General features: G+C 42.9%; 1 protein-coding gene across 2 annotated transcripts in view; it reads right to left on the bottom strand.

Annotated features, from left to right (window-relative positions):
- The window catches only part of NMT2 (N-myristoyltransferase 2), a 56416-nt gene that overhangs the window by 10516 nt on the left and 30592 nt on the right, over positions 1 to 15308 (bottom strand). For both annotated transcript variants that reach the window (XM_060006285.1, XM_060006286.1), the window contains exons 3-8: positions 12842 to 12986; positions 9987 to 10105; positions 9799 to 9890; positions 9559 to 9675; positions 8152 to 8322; positions 6911 to 7019 (exon numbers count right to left, since the gene is read on the bottom strand). In XM_060006285.1, the coding sequence (XP_059862268.1) occupies positions 6911 to 7019; positions 8152 to 8322; positions 9559 to 9675; positions 9799 to 9890; positions 9987 to 10105; positions 12842 to 12986 (753 nt within the window). The remainder of the gene's footprint in view (positions 1 to 6910; positions 7020 to 8151; positions 8323 to 9558; positions 9676 to 9798; positions 9891 to 9986; positions 10106 to 12841; positions 12987 to 15308) is intronic.

Here is a 15308-nt window from a genome sequence, read left to right on the forward strand (position 1 = left end):
GTTTAGAACATAAGCTACACGACATGTTCTATCCTATCTCTGTGTACCAGGTCTTTGGTCAGTATTGTCCATGACCCAGACAAAACCAACGGGAACACTACAAGTTCATCTATATCCCCATGCCAAGAACTTTAACAGCCTACACGATAGGGCAGAACAATCTCAGCATGTGTTCCGGAGGATCACGCTTTTAAGACTGCCACGTCTGACATTTTGAAAACAACAGTTGAAAATGGCTGAGAAACTTTTTGTCCAATAGCCCGTGGAAAAGATGTAGCTCTTCTGTTCTCGTGAGCAATAAAAATGAAAGAAAAGTAAAAATCATATCGGTCAGTATGGGAAGGGAAGCATTTTAATTGCCAAGAATGAATGGCTGGTTGCCAAGTAGTGGCCCTGGTCTCTTATGCCATCTTTTGATTAAAAGGTGATCAGAATAGGCATCTGAATCCATCATTCCAGAACATCAAAATTTTTACATTAGGCCATGGGAATAACAAACCCTCAAGGTCAGGACAAGTCCCCATTTGGATTTGTTCAAGTCTTATCCTTAAAAGAGCTCCAGACAGCAACTATAGGAAGTGTACAGACACCAGGATACTTGACAACAGAAGTGAGAAAGGTCACTACATTTGCTTGTTTGTACAAAGAAAAAACTTAATACAAATACAACTGCATTTTCCCAGTTAACTCGATATTTTTTTTTCTTGAAGAAATATTGGATAAATTTTAAGTGACAAATAACTTGCATATAAATAGTGCTATTCTATCTTTTCTGTCCTAAATTACCACTAAGTACTTTTAGAATTTTTTTTAATTGAAGTATAGTTGATTTATAATGTGCCAATCTCTGTTGTACAGCAAAGTGACTCAGTTATACATATATATACATTCTTTTTTTATATTCTTTTCCATTATGGTTTATCACAGGATATTGAATATAGTTCCCTGTGCTGTACATTAGGACCTTGTTGTTTATCTAAGTACTTTAAAATTAAAAACTGCCTTTAAAATTAGATCATCACAATTCCTGCATGCCCCCAGACTACTGGTAGGGGAGAAGACCAAGGTGGAAAATGGGTTTTCATTTTGAGTGTCGGCTCTGATGGATGTTAGTAGTTGTGCTGAGGTTTCTAACGTTCTGTGACAAGAACTGCTGATTGATTACTGATTCACTTTGGGAGGAGATGGGCTTTGTGTTTACAGACCCAGCAGTCCTTAGCTGAGTATTTACTATGTGCCACTCAGTTATGATTTATGGAATCTACAAAGATGCAGTAATGCAGCTAAAATAGTTTAATATTCTAAATTGAGAGAATTTAAGTCCTTGACATTTAATAGAGAACTCATACTTTTAGTATTTCTGTGGATCTCAAAGCCAAAGGACCCGAAATCTCCAGGTCCCAGGTTCCACCCAAGGCTTAACCCTTGGTTAATAATGGCCTGAATAGGTGTTGAATGAATGAATGGATTCCTAGGTTTTTAGCACAATCATTTACCCAAAAAGGTGAGGTGAAGGCTGCAGACACGGAAAAAAGTCACTGTCAGCTCTGAAGAGATGATATTTCTACAGCCTGGCATTTAAGTACAAGCCAGGAGTGAAACTGTATTTTTCTTTTGTTTCCCTAAGCCAATTTTAGTTATTCGGAGCATTTCTACACTGCAATTCATGGGAAGAGGAAACCTATGTGATTGCTAAATGGTGTTACATGAAATAAATATACATTTCTAAATGCTGGTAGGAAGGCCAAAGCCATACCAAATGTATACTGCAGTCATTTGAAAAGATTATTTTTTACTATGAGGATGACCTTGATACATTTTTAAACAGCCTTTCTCAACATCAGATTGTTCTTTCTTTTGTTACTGGTTCAGTAAGAATCAATAATATCAAGCAATGAGATTAACTAATGAAAGCAACAGGATACATCTTCTCTGTTCATAGAGAACATTCAGAAATGAAGACTGAAGCTGGCCAACTCCTTTTTGGAGCAAAATATGCTTCTGCAGCACAGTTCTTATTCACTGAATTTTCATACTGTGTAATCACTAAAATCAACATCCTTTCTGCCCAGAAGACACCCTTAAAGCGGCAGTTCTCAAATATTTTGTTCTGGGACTTTGTTATGCTCTTAAAAATTATTCAGTACTCCCAAAGAGCTTTGCCTACATGGGTTATATTTATCCGCATTTATCATATTAGAAACTAAATTAGAAATTTTAAAAAAAAGAATGTATAAGCTCACATTCCATATAGCCTCTGGAAGACTGCACAGTGCACTTATAAGACAATGAAATGAAAGATGCAAATTATACTTTTGTGTTTTATAAAAAACTGACTTCACAGGCCCCCCAGAGGTTTCTGGGAACTTCAAGGGATCCCTGGACCACACTTTGAGAACTGCTACCTCAGGTCTCTGAAGGTCAGAAAAATGGGTAATAGAATTTAGATAAGGAAGACTCAGTGAAAACAGTATTGTTTGGCAAACCGGCAGGGAGAAAACACATAAACTTGGTAATTTCCAAGCACTTCAAACAAGTTTTTACAGGAGCATTAAAGCAGGAGAGAACATCAGACTATATCCAGCTATAAAAACATATAAGGTCCTAGAAACAGGGGAAGAATATTTACTTTTGCTGATTAACAATGGCTTATGCGTCTCAGAGCCTAAACTTGTTTCTTTCTAATATCAGAAAGTCACATCCTCTCCAAGAAATCTACAGAAGCACGAAATAAATTTTAAAATATAAAATTATATTTTAGGGAGTTCCCTGGTGGCCTAGTGGTTAGGATTCCGGGCTTTCACTACTGTGGCCCAGGTTCGATCCCTGGTCAGGGAATTGAGATCCTGCAAGCTGCCCAGTGCCGCCAAAAACAAAAAAAGAATCATATCTTATATAATAGCTGTTGTCTTCAGGAAGAGGTGGGGGAAATTCTATACCTAGACAAAAATCTCAGCTTTGGCATAATCTGAAAGAATCAAGTGGCAATGTTTTCTGAGACTTCAATAAGAAGCAGAAAAAACTTCCAGTAACTGAGAAAATCTTAACTTACAAAAACAAACTCTATTTCTGAATCAGATACTTTCCCACCATCCAACTAATATGCATTGCTTGTTGGACTCTATATGCACTGAAATCTGCGTAAAATCTGCTTGTAAGTACATAAGGAAACAAAGCTCAGAGCCCTATTGAAAAACAGAAGCAGTGCCGTTCTCTGTCAAACTATGTGGTGTGAACTGATTTGGAGCTAAGATTCCACAGTAGAGATGTCGGCAATGATTATGATTATTTATTTGATTTAAGAAGGAGCAGTAGGACGTTAAACACTAAAAAAACATCGACAGTTACTAAATCGAGAACACCTGAGTCTTAGCATGTCTTCCCAGGCGTAAAGTTCTTGCAACACAATGTAAAGACACTGGGAGATTAACCTGACTCCCGCTTTTTATCTGCTTCAAATTCCTTCACCTTGAAGAGCACCGACTAAAAAAAAAAAAAAAAAAAAACCCAACGTGATTTGGAAATTCTCAACACCAAATTAAAAACAAACCAACACTGAAAGGGTAGGAAACTGTGTTCCTCTTGGGAAAACCTTAGTCTCGCAGGTAACAGTAGCTAATGGCATGGGCCCCGGGGATGGTTCTGTCCTGATTGGAAGACTCTGGGCAGATCAATCTGGTGTCTCAATGTCCTCTTCTGTGATTGGGGACAGTCACCCGCCCTCTCTGATTGGTGTAGATAATAAATGAGATAATGGATGTTAACTGTCTGGCATAATGCTGGCTGCAATCAATGTTGACTTTTATAGTCAGATGTCCACAGCAAAGATGTAAAGCCGGCACGGTAAGCAGAAACGGGCCTGGCAAATCAGAAAACGAGATAGAATCAAAGAGCAAAAGCTGTATTCAGTAAGGTTCTTGTCTTTATGCTTCACGGTACAAAAATGTTCTTAAATGATGCAGTTGCCAGAGGGGGCATCATCCACCTGGGCCCTCGGGAGAGAAGGAGGCGGTCTGGTGTATGCTGCCTCGTCCAGCTTCTAACTCAGGAGCTGACACCATGGTGGCTGCTGGAAGCACCTTCCAATTTTCCAGTGTCTCTACTTGCATCTCTTCTATCTTCTCTCTCTCTTTTTTTTTATAATTTACTCTTTAGTTTTCTTTCCTTCCCTATGACTTAAAAGGAGGAAGGGAGGCTGGAACACACCCATGAGAGGTGTTTGGACCTTGACACTCATCCCTTCCTGCCTCAACCTGGTCTCTAATGACGGCACAGTGAGACGTCTGGTTGGACTGGGCCTTGGTGCCCCCAAGGCAGTTGTGTTAGAGGTGAGGGTGGAGGCAAAGGGACCTCACAGGAGAAACATGGACGTCTAGGGCCTGCCTTCCAAGTCCTCCACTTATTAGTGACAGGCCCTGGTCTAAGCATCAAACTTCACAAGCCTCGGTCTTTGCATCTGTACGATGGGGATAAGAATACTGACTTCAAAAGTTGGTTGGAAGAATATACTGAACAATATACGTGACAGCACTTTATAAACTTCAACTTATTAGGGAAGAAAAAAGGCAATCACCATAGCAACATGGCCAGAAGAGGACTGCTCCACCAAGGAAACTAGGTTAACCACAACCAAGATGCCAAGGTCTGGTTTCACCACCAATGCCCGCCCCACCAGCAATTTATCACCAACTTGTCAAAACTTTGTTACCTATGAGTTGATGGATGCTTGTACAAAAATATGAAGGCTGATGGAAAAAGTCAAGTCAAAACTAACTTTCAGTACCTCTAATTCTAATCATCCTGAATAAACCAACGCCAGCTACTAAAATTCCTTATTCTTCAGTCTACGTTAGGCAACTATGTGTAAGGGGGCACTTTCCTTACCCACAACTAGACAGGTTTAGGCTCAAGAAACTTAAATCTGGGGAGACCAAAGTAGAACAGCATTCGGCCCTAGTGAAGAAAGTAGGCACGCCTCCAGTTCTTATTTCAACTCACATACGGCAAAGTATTTGACAATTTGCAAGGAGGAGGCTGAGAATCAATGGTGTCCTGTCTTAGCTGTGCACTGTGCCTCCCTTGTTCCTCTTTATTTCTCATGGCCACTTGTGCCTCTACATGACTCTGTCCCGCTCAGTGGCTCTGGGTCTCGGCCACTAGCAGAAATTATTTCTAGCTGATCAGTAAATTACGATGGTCATGATCATGGTGTGACCCCTCAGAGCAGTTTCCTGCATCTCCATTTCAGTGCACATGTCTCCATACACTTACCTTCAATTCTGTCACCCCAACTTGAGGGGGCCTGGTCCTTCTTCCTCAGGACACGTGGACCCTCCTTCATTATGTCATCTGTGCTTTTTATTTATCTCTGTTCTGATCTACGTTCCCCCCTCTGTCCTTGACCTCACAGATAGGCAGTGAGTTCATAGTTCAAGCCCCACTGTCTGCAACTACAGCTTAGGCAGAAGGGAGACAGTGCCTTCCAGGCCCTCTACCAGGTGGCGGAGCCTCGGAATGATGACCCTGACATCTCCAACACCTGGTTTCCTTCACCTCCACTTTTCTCCTTATGAAATTCTGCGTGAGTCAGCAATTAGTTGATTCTGGTCTGTCATCAGAAAAAAGACATCAATTCCTGCAGCCGCTGATCACATGCATTTGGTAAACACACAACCGGCCCAAGACAAAAGGCGCTAGAGTTGGCTGCACCTTCCACAGGTGAAGTCCTCTCCTTCTTTGGGAGGAACATGGCTATATTGCACAAGAATCCCTCAATCGAGTTAAAATATCTACTACAACCCAAAAGAAAGAATAGCTCTGACGAAACCAAAACTTTACACAAAAGATCCCATCTTTGGCGGACAGATTCCACGATGGCCCCAGTGATGCCTGCCCTCCTGGAGTTCATGTCCCCGCCATCCACTTGTCTCGAGTGTGGGTGGGGCCTGTGACTTGCTTCTAACCAATGACATACAGCAACAGTGATTCCACTTTAATTGACTATGCAGCGTTCTAACTTCCATCTTGCTAGCAGATGCTCTCTGTAGACTCTCCTCGCTGGGTTCGATGAAGCAAGCCGCTGTGCTGTAAGCTAAGCTACAGAGAACCCCAGCCGACCAGGAGCTGAGGCAGCCTCAGGCCGATGGCCGGCAAGGAACTGAGGACCCCAGGCCAACTGCCCACAGAGAACTCAAGGCTGCCAACAGCCATGTGAGCTTGGAAGTGGATCCATCCCCGGTCGAGTTTTCAGAGGAGGCCCCGACCCTGGCTGACACCTTAATGACAGTTTTATGAGAAACCCTGAAGCAAAGGCCTCAGCTAAGCAGTGCCTTGATTCCTGACCCACAGAACCCAAGAGATAGCACATGTGTTGGTCTGAACTTCTACATTTGTGGTAATTTGTTATGTAGCGATAGATAATTCATTCACCATCTGAGCCCTGAACAAAGCTAAGACTGATAAGCACGTTTAAATTTCCACTTATTAAGAGACAATTTTTCACACTGGGAATTTACTAGTTTAAAAATATGCTAATTTAATGAGACATTATTTCCTCTCCCCGGGTTTCTTCTTTAAACCTTATTCCTTAGTTCCATGTGTTAAGATATCATCAGAAACCTGAACTTTTCTTTCCTCTTCCTAAACAGAATATAAATACTCAAAATTTCAAAACTTACATGTCTGGAATTCAAGCCCTTCCAACCCCAAGCTGAAGAACTTTAAAAAGCCTTAAAAAAAAAAAACCCCACCTCCTTTTTTCTGGCCCCAGAGTTCTATGCAGTCTTTTTAGCTGCATATTCACATCCTCAGACCCATGAGCCAGTTTTTAGCTTCCTGCAAATAATTCTTTTCTACATTAAAAGTTTCAGTTATTAACAGCTTTGAAAAACTGCAAATCATTCTTACTTACATCTGGAAGTCTGTACAGCTTCATTGTTCTCTGCAAAGTCATATTTCTACTCAAGTGAGAAAATTTCACTTCTACCAATTTTCTGGGGTTTAGTGATCGATGCCAGTATCTGGAATACAATACAGATTTTAAGATCTAACTGATTTCTGACTCTCCAAGTTTTTCACCTTTGTCTAAGCTCAGCTGTTATAGAAGCAGTGAATGGACACTTATGTTGGGCCCAGTGCAGTGCTGGGTGCTGGCCCTCTTCCTATGCAATTATTTTATCTGTCATTTTTGACCTCTAAATGATGTCCCAGTTATGTTCCTTTGTTGTTTGTAACCGTCCATCTCTTTCAATAAAGAGAAATCTTAGAATTGCAGAAGGAATATTGATAATGCTCAGTCTGTAAGTATTGAATGAGCATCACAGATTCTAAGATAGCAAACCAAAAAGTTTAAAAACATGAAAAAACTCTCCTTAAGTTTAGTAGCCTTCACATTTATATAACGCACACCAAAGAAGACAACTTTTTGAAAAACAAGCTTGAATTTCTTAAGTGTTTCTAGTTTAGGTACTCGGATGAATGATTATATTAAAATAACACCTGTGAAGTCTTATTTATTCTGTTTATTTATGAATAAGTTAATAGGAGAGAGTCATTTTACAGTTTTGTCTTTTATACTCTGTTTTCCTGAAGTTTCATCTTATTTGAGTCAATAAAAATAACAGAGGGAGAAACTCTTTCTGAGGCTGTAGGAACAGGTTATTCAAGTGACAATCTGATAAACAATTTTCTTACTAGATTAACCTTTAAAAGCTTGATAAGAGCAGATGAAGAAATAAAAACAGCTTTAGCGGGTTTTTCAGCTGATGTTTATCAAGCTTTCGGAGTAGTTCCTGATAGCACTGGTGTGACAGTGAGTGTTAGAGAAGGAAAGAAAATCGTACTACAGGGCATCCCGAGATAACTGATGCCCTGGGTTTCCCAAGGCAGAGACTATGCTTTCAAATGGAAGAGACACAGAAATGGAGATGTAGCACCATTAGTATCACGTGACTGTGGGGTTTACTGCGAGAGTACTGGGCTAGTGGTTCTTGGTTCTATCTCCATCTCTGCTACCCACCAACCACATCATCACGGGTCAGCCAAAGTCCCTCTGGGTTACGCCGGTGGAGAGTAATACTTGCAGCAACATGGGAGGGAGGCTCAAAGCGTTAGGTACAGGTGACGTGCAAGATAAAGGTGGGACGCTATTACCTGCATGTGGCCACTGGCTTGGGAAGAACCACTCCAGCAGTATAAACGGCCTGGAAAATCCCTTCCAGGTTCACTCTTCTGGTTATTTCTCGAATCAACACTGGGGCTACCCGTTTGGACCTCAATTTCTTATGAACACAAAGGAAGTTGATTTCGACCATCTTCTTCACGCTAAGAAATAAAGGTGTTGAAAATTAGAGCCACCGTTAAGAGGAAAACATTTTCAAAAACAAGACAACACCTATAACATTTCAAAGAATGAGAAACTGAAAGCCCTCCTTTAACACAATATTTAAGAAAAATATCCTATCTTTTAGATATTTCACAGATTTAGCTATTTTCCACACTCCCCCACCAAAATGATCAAAACTCCAGGCTGTGGAGAAGCAAACCCTCTTGTTCTAAATAAATTTGAGAACTTTGGTCTCTTCTGAATTTTCAGTGTAGAAACTGGATCAGCTGTGCCTCAAAGTTTCTATATCTGTTTTTCCTGTAATGTATACAGTTACGACATCTGGGTCACCCAGATGCAGAATCTAATAGGACGTTGCTTTGGAGCATAATGCAATACCCAGGATCCCTGGGAAGTGCCTCGACCAGGCCAGAGCTGGTGCTTTTCTGAGCGACCATAAACCTTCTAGAGCTCCAAAGCCCATCCTCTGCTCTGGTTCCAGATACGGAGGCATTTCATTTGGCACAAAATATTCCTTGAGATCAAATGCTTTTTAGCAGTAAATAAGCTCACCCAGTACATTGAAAGGTGAAGAGACCTATTACGCATTAGATCTTCGCGTTTCATAACTGTATCTTTGACTTTCTGGGCTGAAGACCCAGAGCAAAAATGGAACAGACATATCTGTGGATAGAAAGACTTAAAAAGAATCCCTCGAGTAATTATTTTCCCCAGAAACAAATCTGAAATACCTATTTACAGTTTTGTTTTTTCTGCTACGGACATATATACATACCTGTGTGTGCATGTATGAGACTGAGAAGCAGAGACAGAAAAAGAGATAGAGAAAAATACAGCTCTTTTTTTTTTGGTCACTGTTCACAACCTGTTTTTTATGAATTATTTTTAACTTTATTTTTTAGAGCACTTTTAGGTTCCCAGCAAAACAGAGCAGCAAGTACAGTTCCATACACCTCTGCCCTCCCCACGCACACAACCTCCCTCAACATCAGCAGCCTGCATTCAGTCATTTCAAAAAGCCTATTCTAGGGGATTCCCTGGCGGTCCAGTGGTTAGGACTCTGCGCTTCCACTGCAGGGGCCGCGGGTTCCATCCCTGGTTGGGGAGCTAAGATCCCACATGCCGCGCGGCACGGCCAAAACCAAAAAAAAGCCTATTCTAACCACAGTTCTTGGAGAAGCAATGTATCAAAACTGACAAGCTTCACTATGTACCTGTCGTAGATCCGAATGTTCGCGGGAATGGCGCTGATGAACCCCACTAGCTTTTTGTTCGAAGATACCCTGACTCCACAGTGCCACTGGAGGAGCCAGCCTGGGGGACGCAGAGCCCTGAAGTCAGTGCAGGCAAGGAAAACAGATGCGGTGAGTGTCCAGGAACACAGGGACAGACAGAGACAGGCCGACCCCCCCTCGCCCTGTCCCCAGCAAGCACACGTGACCGGCGAGACTCACCACAGCAGGAACTCGGGCGAGTAGTCAAAGCGGAACATGTTGTCGTCATCCTCCACGTAATTCTCATTCAGCAGCGTGTACAGCTCCCTGAGCTACGAGACCAAAGAAGCGTCCTGCCTGTGATGCTTGGGACCAGCGCAGAAGCAACCCACGCCAAGTCGGGGAACGAGGTCGAAGGTTTTACTCACCACTTCGGCGTTACCCAAATCTAAAGTGTCCCACATAAAGCCCTGCGGCAGGGAATACGGTTCTTGACGCACGTTTTCTTTATCAGCTTCAATTGCGCCATGAGATGTTATTACTTCATCTGGGACGGGGAGGAGGGGAAAAATAAAGACAAAAAGAGAGACGATTCAATTACAGAGTTTCCTGACGATCCAAAATGGTCAGTTACAGGAAACAAAAGCGTGCTTAGGGCTCTTGAGTTCCACATAATCCTTAAAAGTACTGTATCGTTTCAGCTGCTGCCAGTGCGAAGCAGGGTGGTTACGCAAGGTGGAGGGTAACTGCTAGTGGACAGTTACGGGAGAAATCCTCTGTCATCCACTGGCAAACTGGACATTACGAAACAATGGTGACTTCTCAGTCTGAACTCCTAGATTACAGATTAATCATTCAGCACAACTGCCGGCGACACAGGCTTGATATGACCGCCTTAGAGATGTTTTCTGTTTAACTGCTTTTTCAACCAACGGGGGGCAAGGGCTGCAGTGACCTGACCCCTCCCAGCAAAGTTCAAAATTAATTTCAGGACTGTTTACTTCTGTCTGGGCTGCTGGCAGCACAGTTCAAGCCATCAGTGTCTCCAGCGATTTCCACAAAGGCGCCCTTTCCCACTTCTTCCTCCGGAGCTTCCCAGTGAGGTTGGGATAAAGTCCAAGCCCTTGATCGGGGCCACTGCTTGCCTGGCCACCGTCAACACATCTACCCAGCCCTGCCCTCAGGGCTTCGGGCCCACTGCCCTCCCTCCGACTGGGCCTCTGCCCAGAAGGCCCATTCCCGGTCTTTCACACGGCTGGCCGCTGGCATTTTTTCAGCCATAGCCTTACACATAACGTCCTCACAGCATCCTCCCCGACTAAAGCTTCTTCCTACGTGGAGTATGTCCTCACCGCGCGCCCACCGTTTATCCTACTTTCCTACCACTGTTTCCCGGGTCTGCGCCCCAGTGCCTGGCATTTAGTGGGAGACACTCAATAAACATCTGCTGAATAAATGAGCTTCAGGTACAGTTATTACCATCACAGACCTTTTCACAGGGGGGAAGTCACAGGGTTTGTACCAGCCCCAAGGGGTTTCTTCTTCTCTATTTCCTAATCCCTAACTCTGCACGTTCATCTTATCTCCACTCCACCAGCTCATCCCCAAGTGAATACCTCAGGCTCCAGGGTCAGCCCTAGAAGCCAGATTCCCAGCTGTTCCCCTGGGGTTCCTTGGGAGTTGCTCAGGGCTTGTCTGATCCACATAACAACACCGGGGGCCCACCCCACGCAAGCAGCTCCAAGCAGCTGGGTGTGTTTGACTGAACTGGGACGTGGCTCTGGAGAGAAACGAAGAGGCAGAGTCTCCCTGACTTTCAAACGTTCTCCCCGACCTCAGGCTCCCTCTTCCACCATTAACCTGGTGTTGCCTTAATTGAGGTATGTAAAGAACATTCTAGGAACCCGAGAACACTGCAGGGATTTAGGGGAGGGGCCGAAACGAGGTGAGCGGCGGGGAAGTCTTCCCAAAGAGGTGCGCTGGGGTGAGGCGCCAGCTGGAAGAGAATTTTCTCCCCTGGGCACTGACCCAAAAGGCCCCAGCAAAATTTAGCCCAACCCAATACATTCAGATCAATAAATCTACACCCCTGTAGCTAATGGTCACTCAACTCAATGTCATTTAAAATCCAGTAAATTCATTCTAGAAGGTCTTCCTCCACTACCAAATAATTTCTAGAGCCTGAAAGAAAAATATCAAGCAAAGATAATTGCTTTCTTCTTTCTTTCATGCTCTGAAGCTCACGATTTTGAAGCTGCTTGGCGTGGGCAAGGGTGGAAAACGAAAGGTCACTTTTTAAAAAGTTTGAAACCCATTATTTGAAGGCACAGAGAAGGATTGTTCCTTGCTTTATATTTGTTAAAACTGACTATGTGTACATAACTGGGCTAATAAGAGTTTGGGATGGCAACGAGTACCTTCTATTATACAGATTTTGAACTGGAACTATCAAGGAAGAAAAGTATGGAAATAATATATGGAAATATGTATCTTCATATAAACGTACGACAAAGCAGCAGGTTTAGCTTGTAATACATTGAAAAACATTTTTATACATTTATATCATCTTTTTTCTGGCATAATGTGAAAGAGTAACAATGAAATTATTAAGTTTCTTTATTAATTATTAATTTAATAATTATTAAATTATTAAGTTTACAGAACCTTAAGTGGTAAAAGTTTAAGTGAAATGTGATGGAGCAAGCCGGGCACTGAGGGAAAGAGGCCTATTACAGATTTCTACACGACCCAGAGCACTTATGAAGGCCTTCACGGGGTGTCCCAATTCGCTTATTATACTGGAATGTTATCACATTGGTAATAATTAACAACATGGGTGAGTGTTCAGAATCCTATTGTTAAACAGAGCAAAATTTTCCATTTCAGTAAGATTTAATAGGGCAAATTTTCTGTGTCTTTTGGGATAACTGAGGTGTGAGATTGCTAAAAATTTATGCAGAAGAAAAACCACTCCATGAAGATCAGAACCAAAAAACTGGGGGTGGGTGAGACCCCTCTTATATACATATATTTAATACACTAATGTTTGAAGTGTGGGGAAATTAGATTTCTTTATAGGGACAGGAGTTAGATTAAAATTGTTGTTACTGAAAGCCAATGTCGCCACCCAACACTTATTTTAAGAAGAAAAATATGACTTTTGTATAAATTTCGAATCTGTGGTCTAAAACAAATCATATAAGTGAAGTCAAGTCTCTTTTGTGTTTTTTTGTTTGTTGTTAACCCAGCTTTGTTTTTTGGGGGAAAAGGCAGAAAAGCTTACTTAGTTTGGGTACCGGCTGTGTGTCCCAAAACTGGTATCTGTGTTTGGCAGCCTCATCAATGTTCCTGGCGGGGCCCTGGCATGCGGATAACAGCTCCATTGCCCTCTGGATATCCTGCAACTTCTGCATTGGAATGGTGGGATTCTACAACAGCAAAGACACACAGACACAAAATATGAGGAAGCTGCCGCTGCTCCCAAACCTGGGGCAGGTCCACGTGCACCTGCACTGGAGACTACACGGCGTTCGCTGGAGAAATGCACAACCCTCCTCTAAGTCTGGCCCTTGGGCTCAAGGATGCTAACGTATTAAAATATAAGCAAATGTATTAGGTTGAAGGCAACAACAGTCCTATAGCTTCAATGGGGCTCTGACAGTCTGGGAACTCTCAAGTAAACCGAACCACTCTCTGCTTCAGTTTCCCACCCATCTGCAAAGGGTCCTCGGTCCTCACCATTAATTACTCGTGTGGGCGGAGCAGCAGAGAGGAGTGCCCTGCAGTGCAAATGCTACCATCATACAGCAGCCAGTCAGACTCCAGCCTCGGCTCCACTGTTGGGGTTAATGCTCGGGAGGAGCAACGTGGGGACAAAGGAAATAACTTCTAGAACGGAAACCAGGCAGACGAGGGACATTTTAGTTCATAAAAAGAAAGAAAGAGGGGGCTTCCCTGGTGGCGCAGTGGTTAAGAGTCCGCCTGACGATGCAGGGGACGCGGGTTCGTGCCCCGGTCCGGGAAGATCCCACGTGCCGCGGAGCGGCTGGGCCCGTCAGCCATGGCCGCTGAACGTGCGCGTCCGGAGCCTGTGCTCCTCAACGGAAGAGGCCCGTGTAACGCAAAAAAAAAAAAAAAGAAAGAAAGAAATCTGAACTTAGTGCCGGGCTGGGAAGGAAGTGCATCAACAAAGGACTCTCTAAGGATGCCTCCTCCTGGACCACACCCCGCCCTCTGCCAATCCTGACGCCCCCTCCAGAGGCCACGAGGATGTGCAGTTTCCTCTATGGATTCAGATCTTCTGCAACCATAAAAGCCTTTTCCCCCCAACCCAAGTGGTGGAAACAACCTCCCTTTTAAGTAATACGTATCCTCAGTCTATAAAATTGACAATGCCTTTAAATACTAAAGTTCCTTCCTCAAAGCCAATATTCCTGTCATCTCTGAAGATCCCGCAGCTCTTTTTTTTGGGGGGGGGGCAGAAATCCCTCATGGAAAATGAGACTATAACTGAAATGAGCAAGTGGCATGTAGGACTGAATATGGAAATCAGTGAGGTTTTTTCAACATGTGAAATTATTGATTCATTTTAGAATTTTGATGCCATACAAAGAATGCTCTTCACTGTGGGCTCAGAATTTGTTAGAAGGAGTCTCAGAGTCTTCGGTTTCCCTGTATGTCAACACCATGGGCACCAAGGAAAGGTACCATCGATCCTCAATGGTTTATTAACAGCAGCTCTGGACTTCTGTTCCGTTTTGACTCTGAACTCTGTGGTCTGGAGCAAATCTTTGAATCTGGAAGCCTGCTTGTTTGACCCAGTACAAAACAGGGTTTATTTAATACAGACCATCCTGTGGTGGCTTTACTCACTGGGTTCCCTTAAGATTCTTGCCCCTAAAATGATTCCAAGAAACAAAGTGCTGGAGTCTAACCAGAGGTAGGTTAAAGTCTTAATGTCTCCTCTTGGAAGTCTAACAGCCTCACCCAGGACTGCCACAAATTCTGTAAGCCGTTCATCTTATATTTTGATTGAGGTCTGAATCATCAGGTTCATATATATCAGTTACACGTACTAATTTAACAAAATAGTTTTGTTGTTCTAATTTACTGTATATTTATATTTCTCTTGTTTGGGCCTCTTTTGAACCTCCCACAGAAAAGTAACTGATTTCTAGCAAAATGAAATTTACATTCACTTGAACTCCCAACAGTGCAATCAACTAGGAGATCTGCAACTTACATAGGGTGAGAGCACAGCGTATTTCAGCTAGTAATGCTTGAACATGCACCCCTTTATCTTAAAATAGGCCACGTAGAACCCAGTCTTACAAAAATATACCTACAGTATCTGCACCGAATTTGCCATGGTAACCCTTCTTTCCTGCTATTTGAGTTAAATCCTCTAACAGGGCTATACCAAACTCCAACCCTTTTGTAACAAACATGCATCAGCATCTTTGTTCCAAAGGAGCCAATGATGGTACCCCGTCTGCATGAAGAAGCCTTCAGAGTGGTTTCTGCCTTGGCAGGTTGACCAGCAGTCTTTACATGAAATCACCATTCATGAAATAGTCATATTCCAATGCTCACTATTAAATGCTTTCGTTTTTTACTGAAGTTAGGTTGATTCACAATATTATATTAGCTTCAGGTGTACAATATAGTGACTCTTTTTTTTTTTTTTGCCGTATGCGGGCCTCTCACTGCTGTGGCCTCTCCCGTTGCGGAGCACAGGCTCCAGACGCGCA

Source organism: Delphinus delphis, chromosome 2 (assembly GCF_949987515.2).
Source record: "Delphinus delphis chromosome 2, mDelDel1.2, whole genome shotgun sequence".
In the NCBI taxonomy this organism is placed as follows: domain Eukaryota; kingdom Metazoa; phylum Chordata; class Mammalia; order Artiodactyla; family Delphinidae; genus Delphinus; species Delphinus delphis.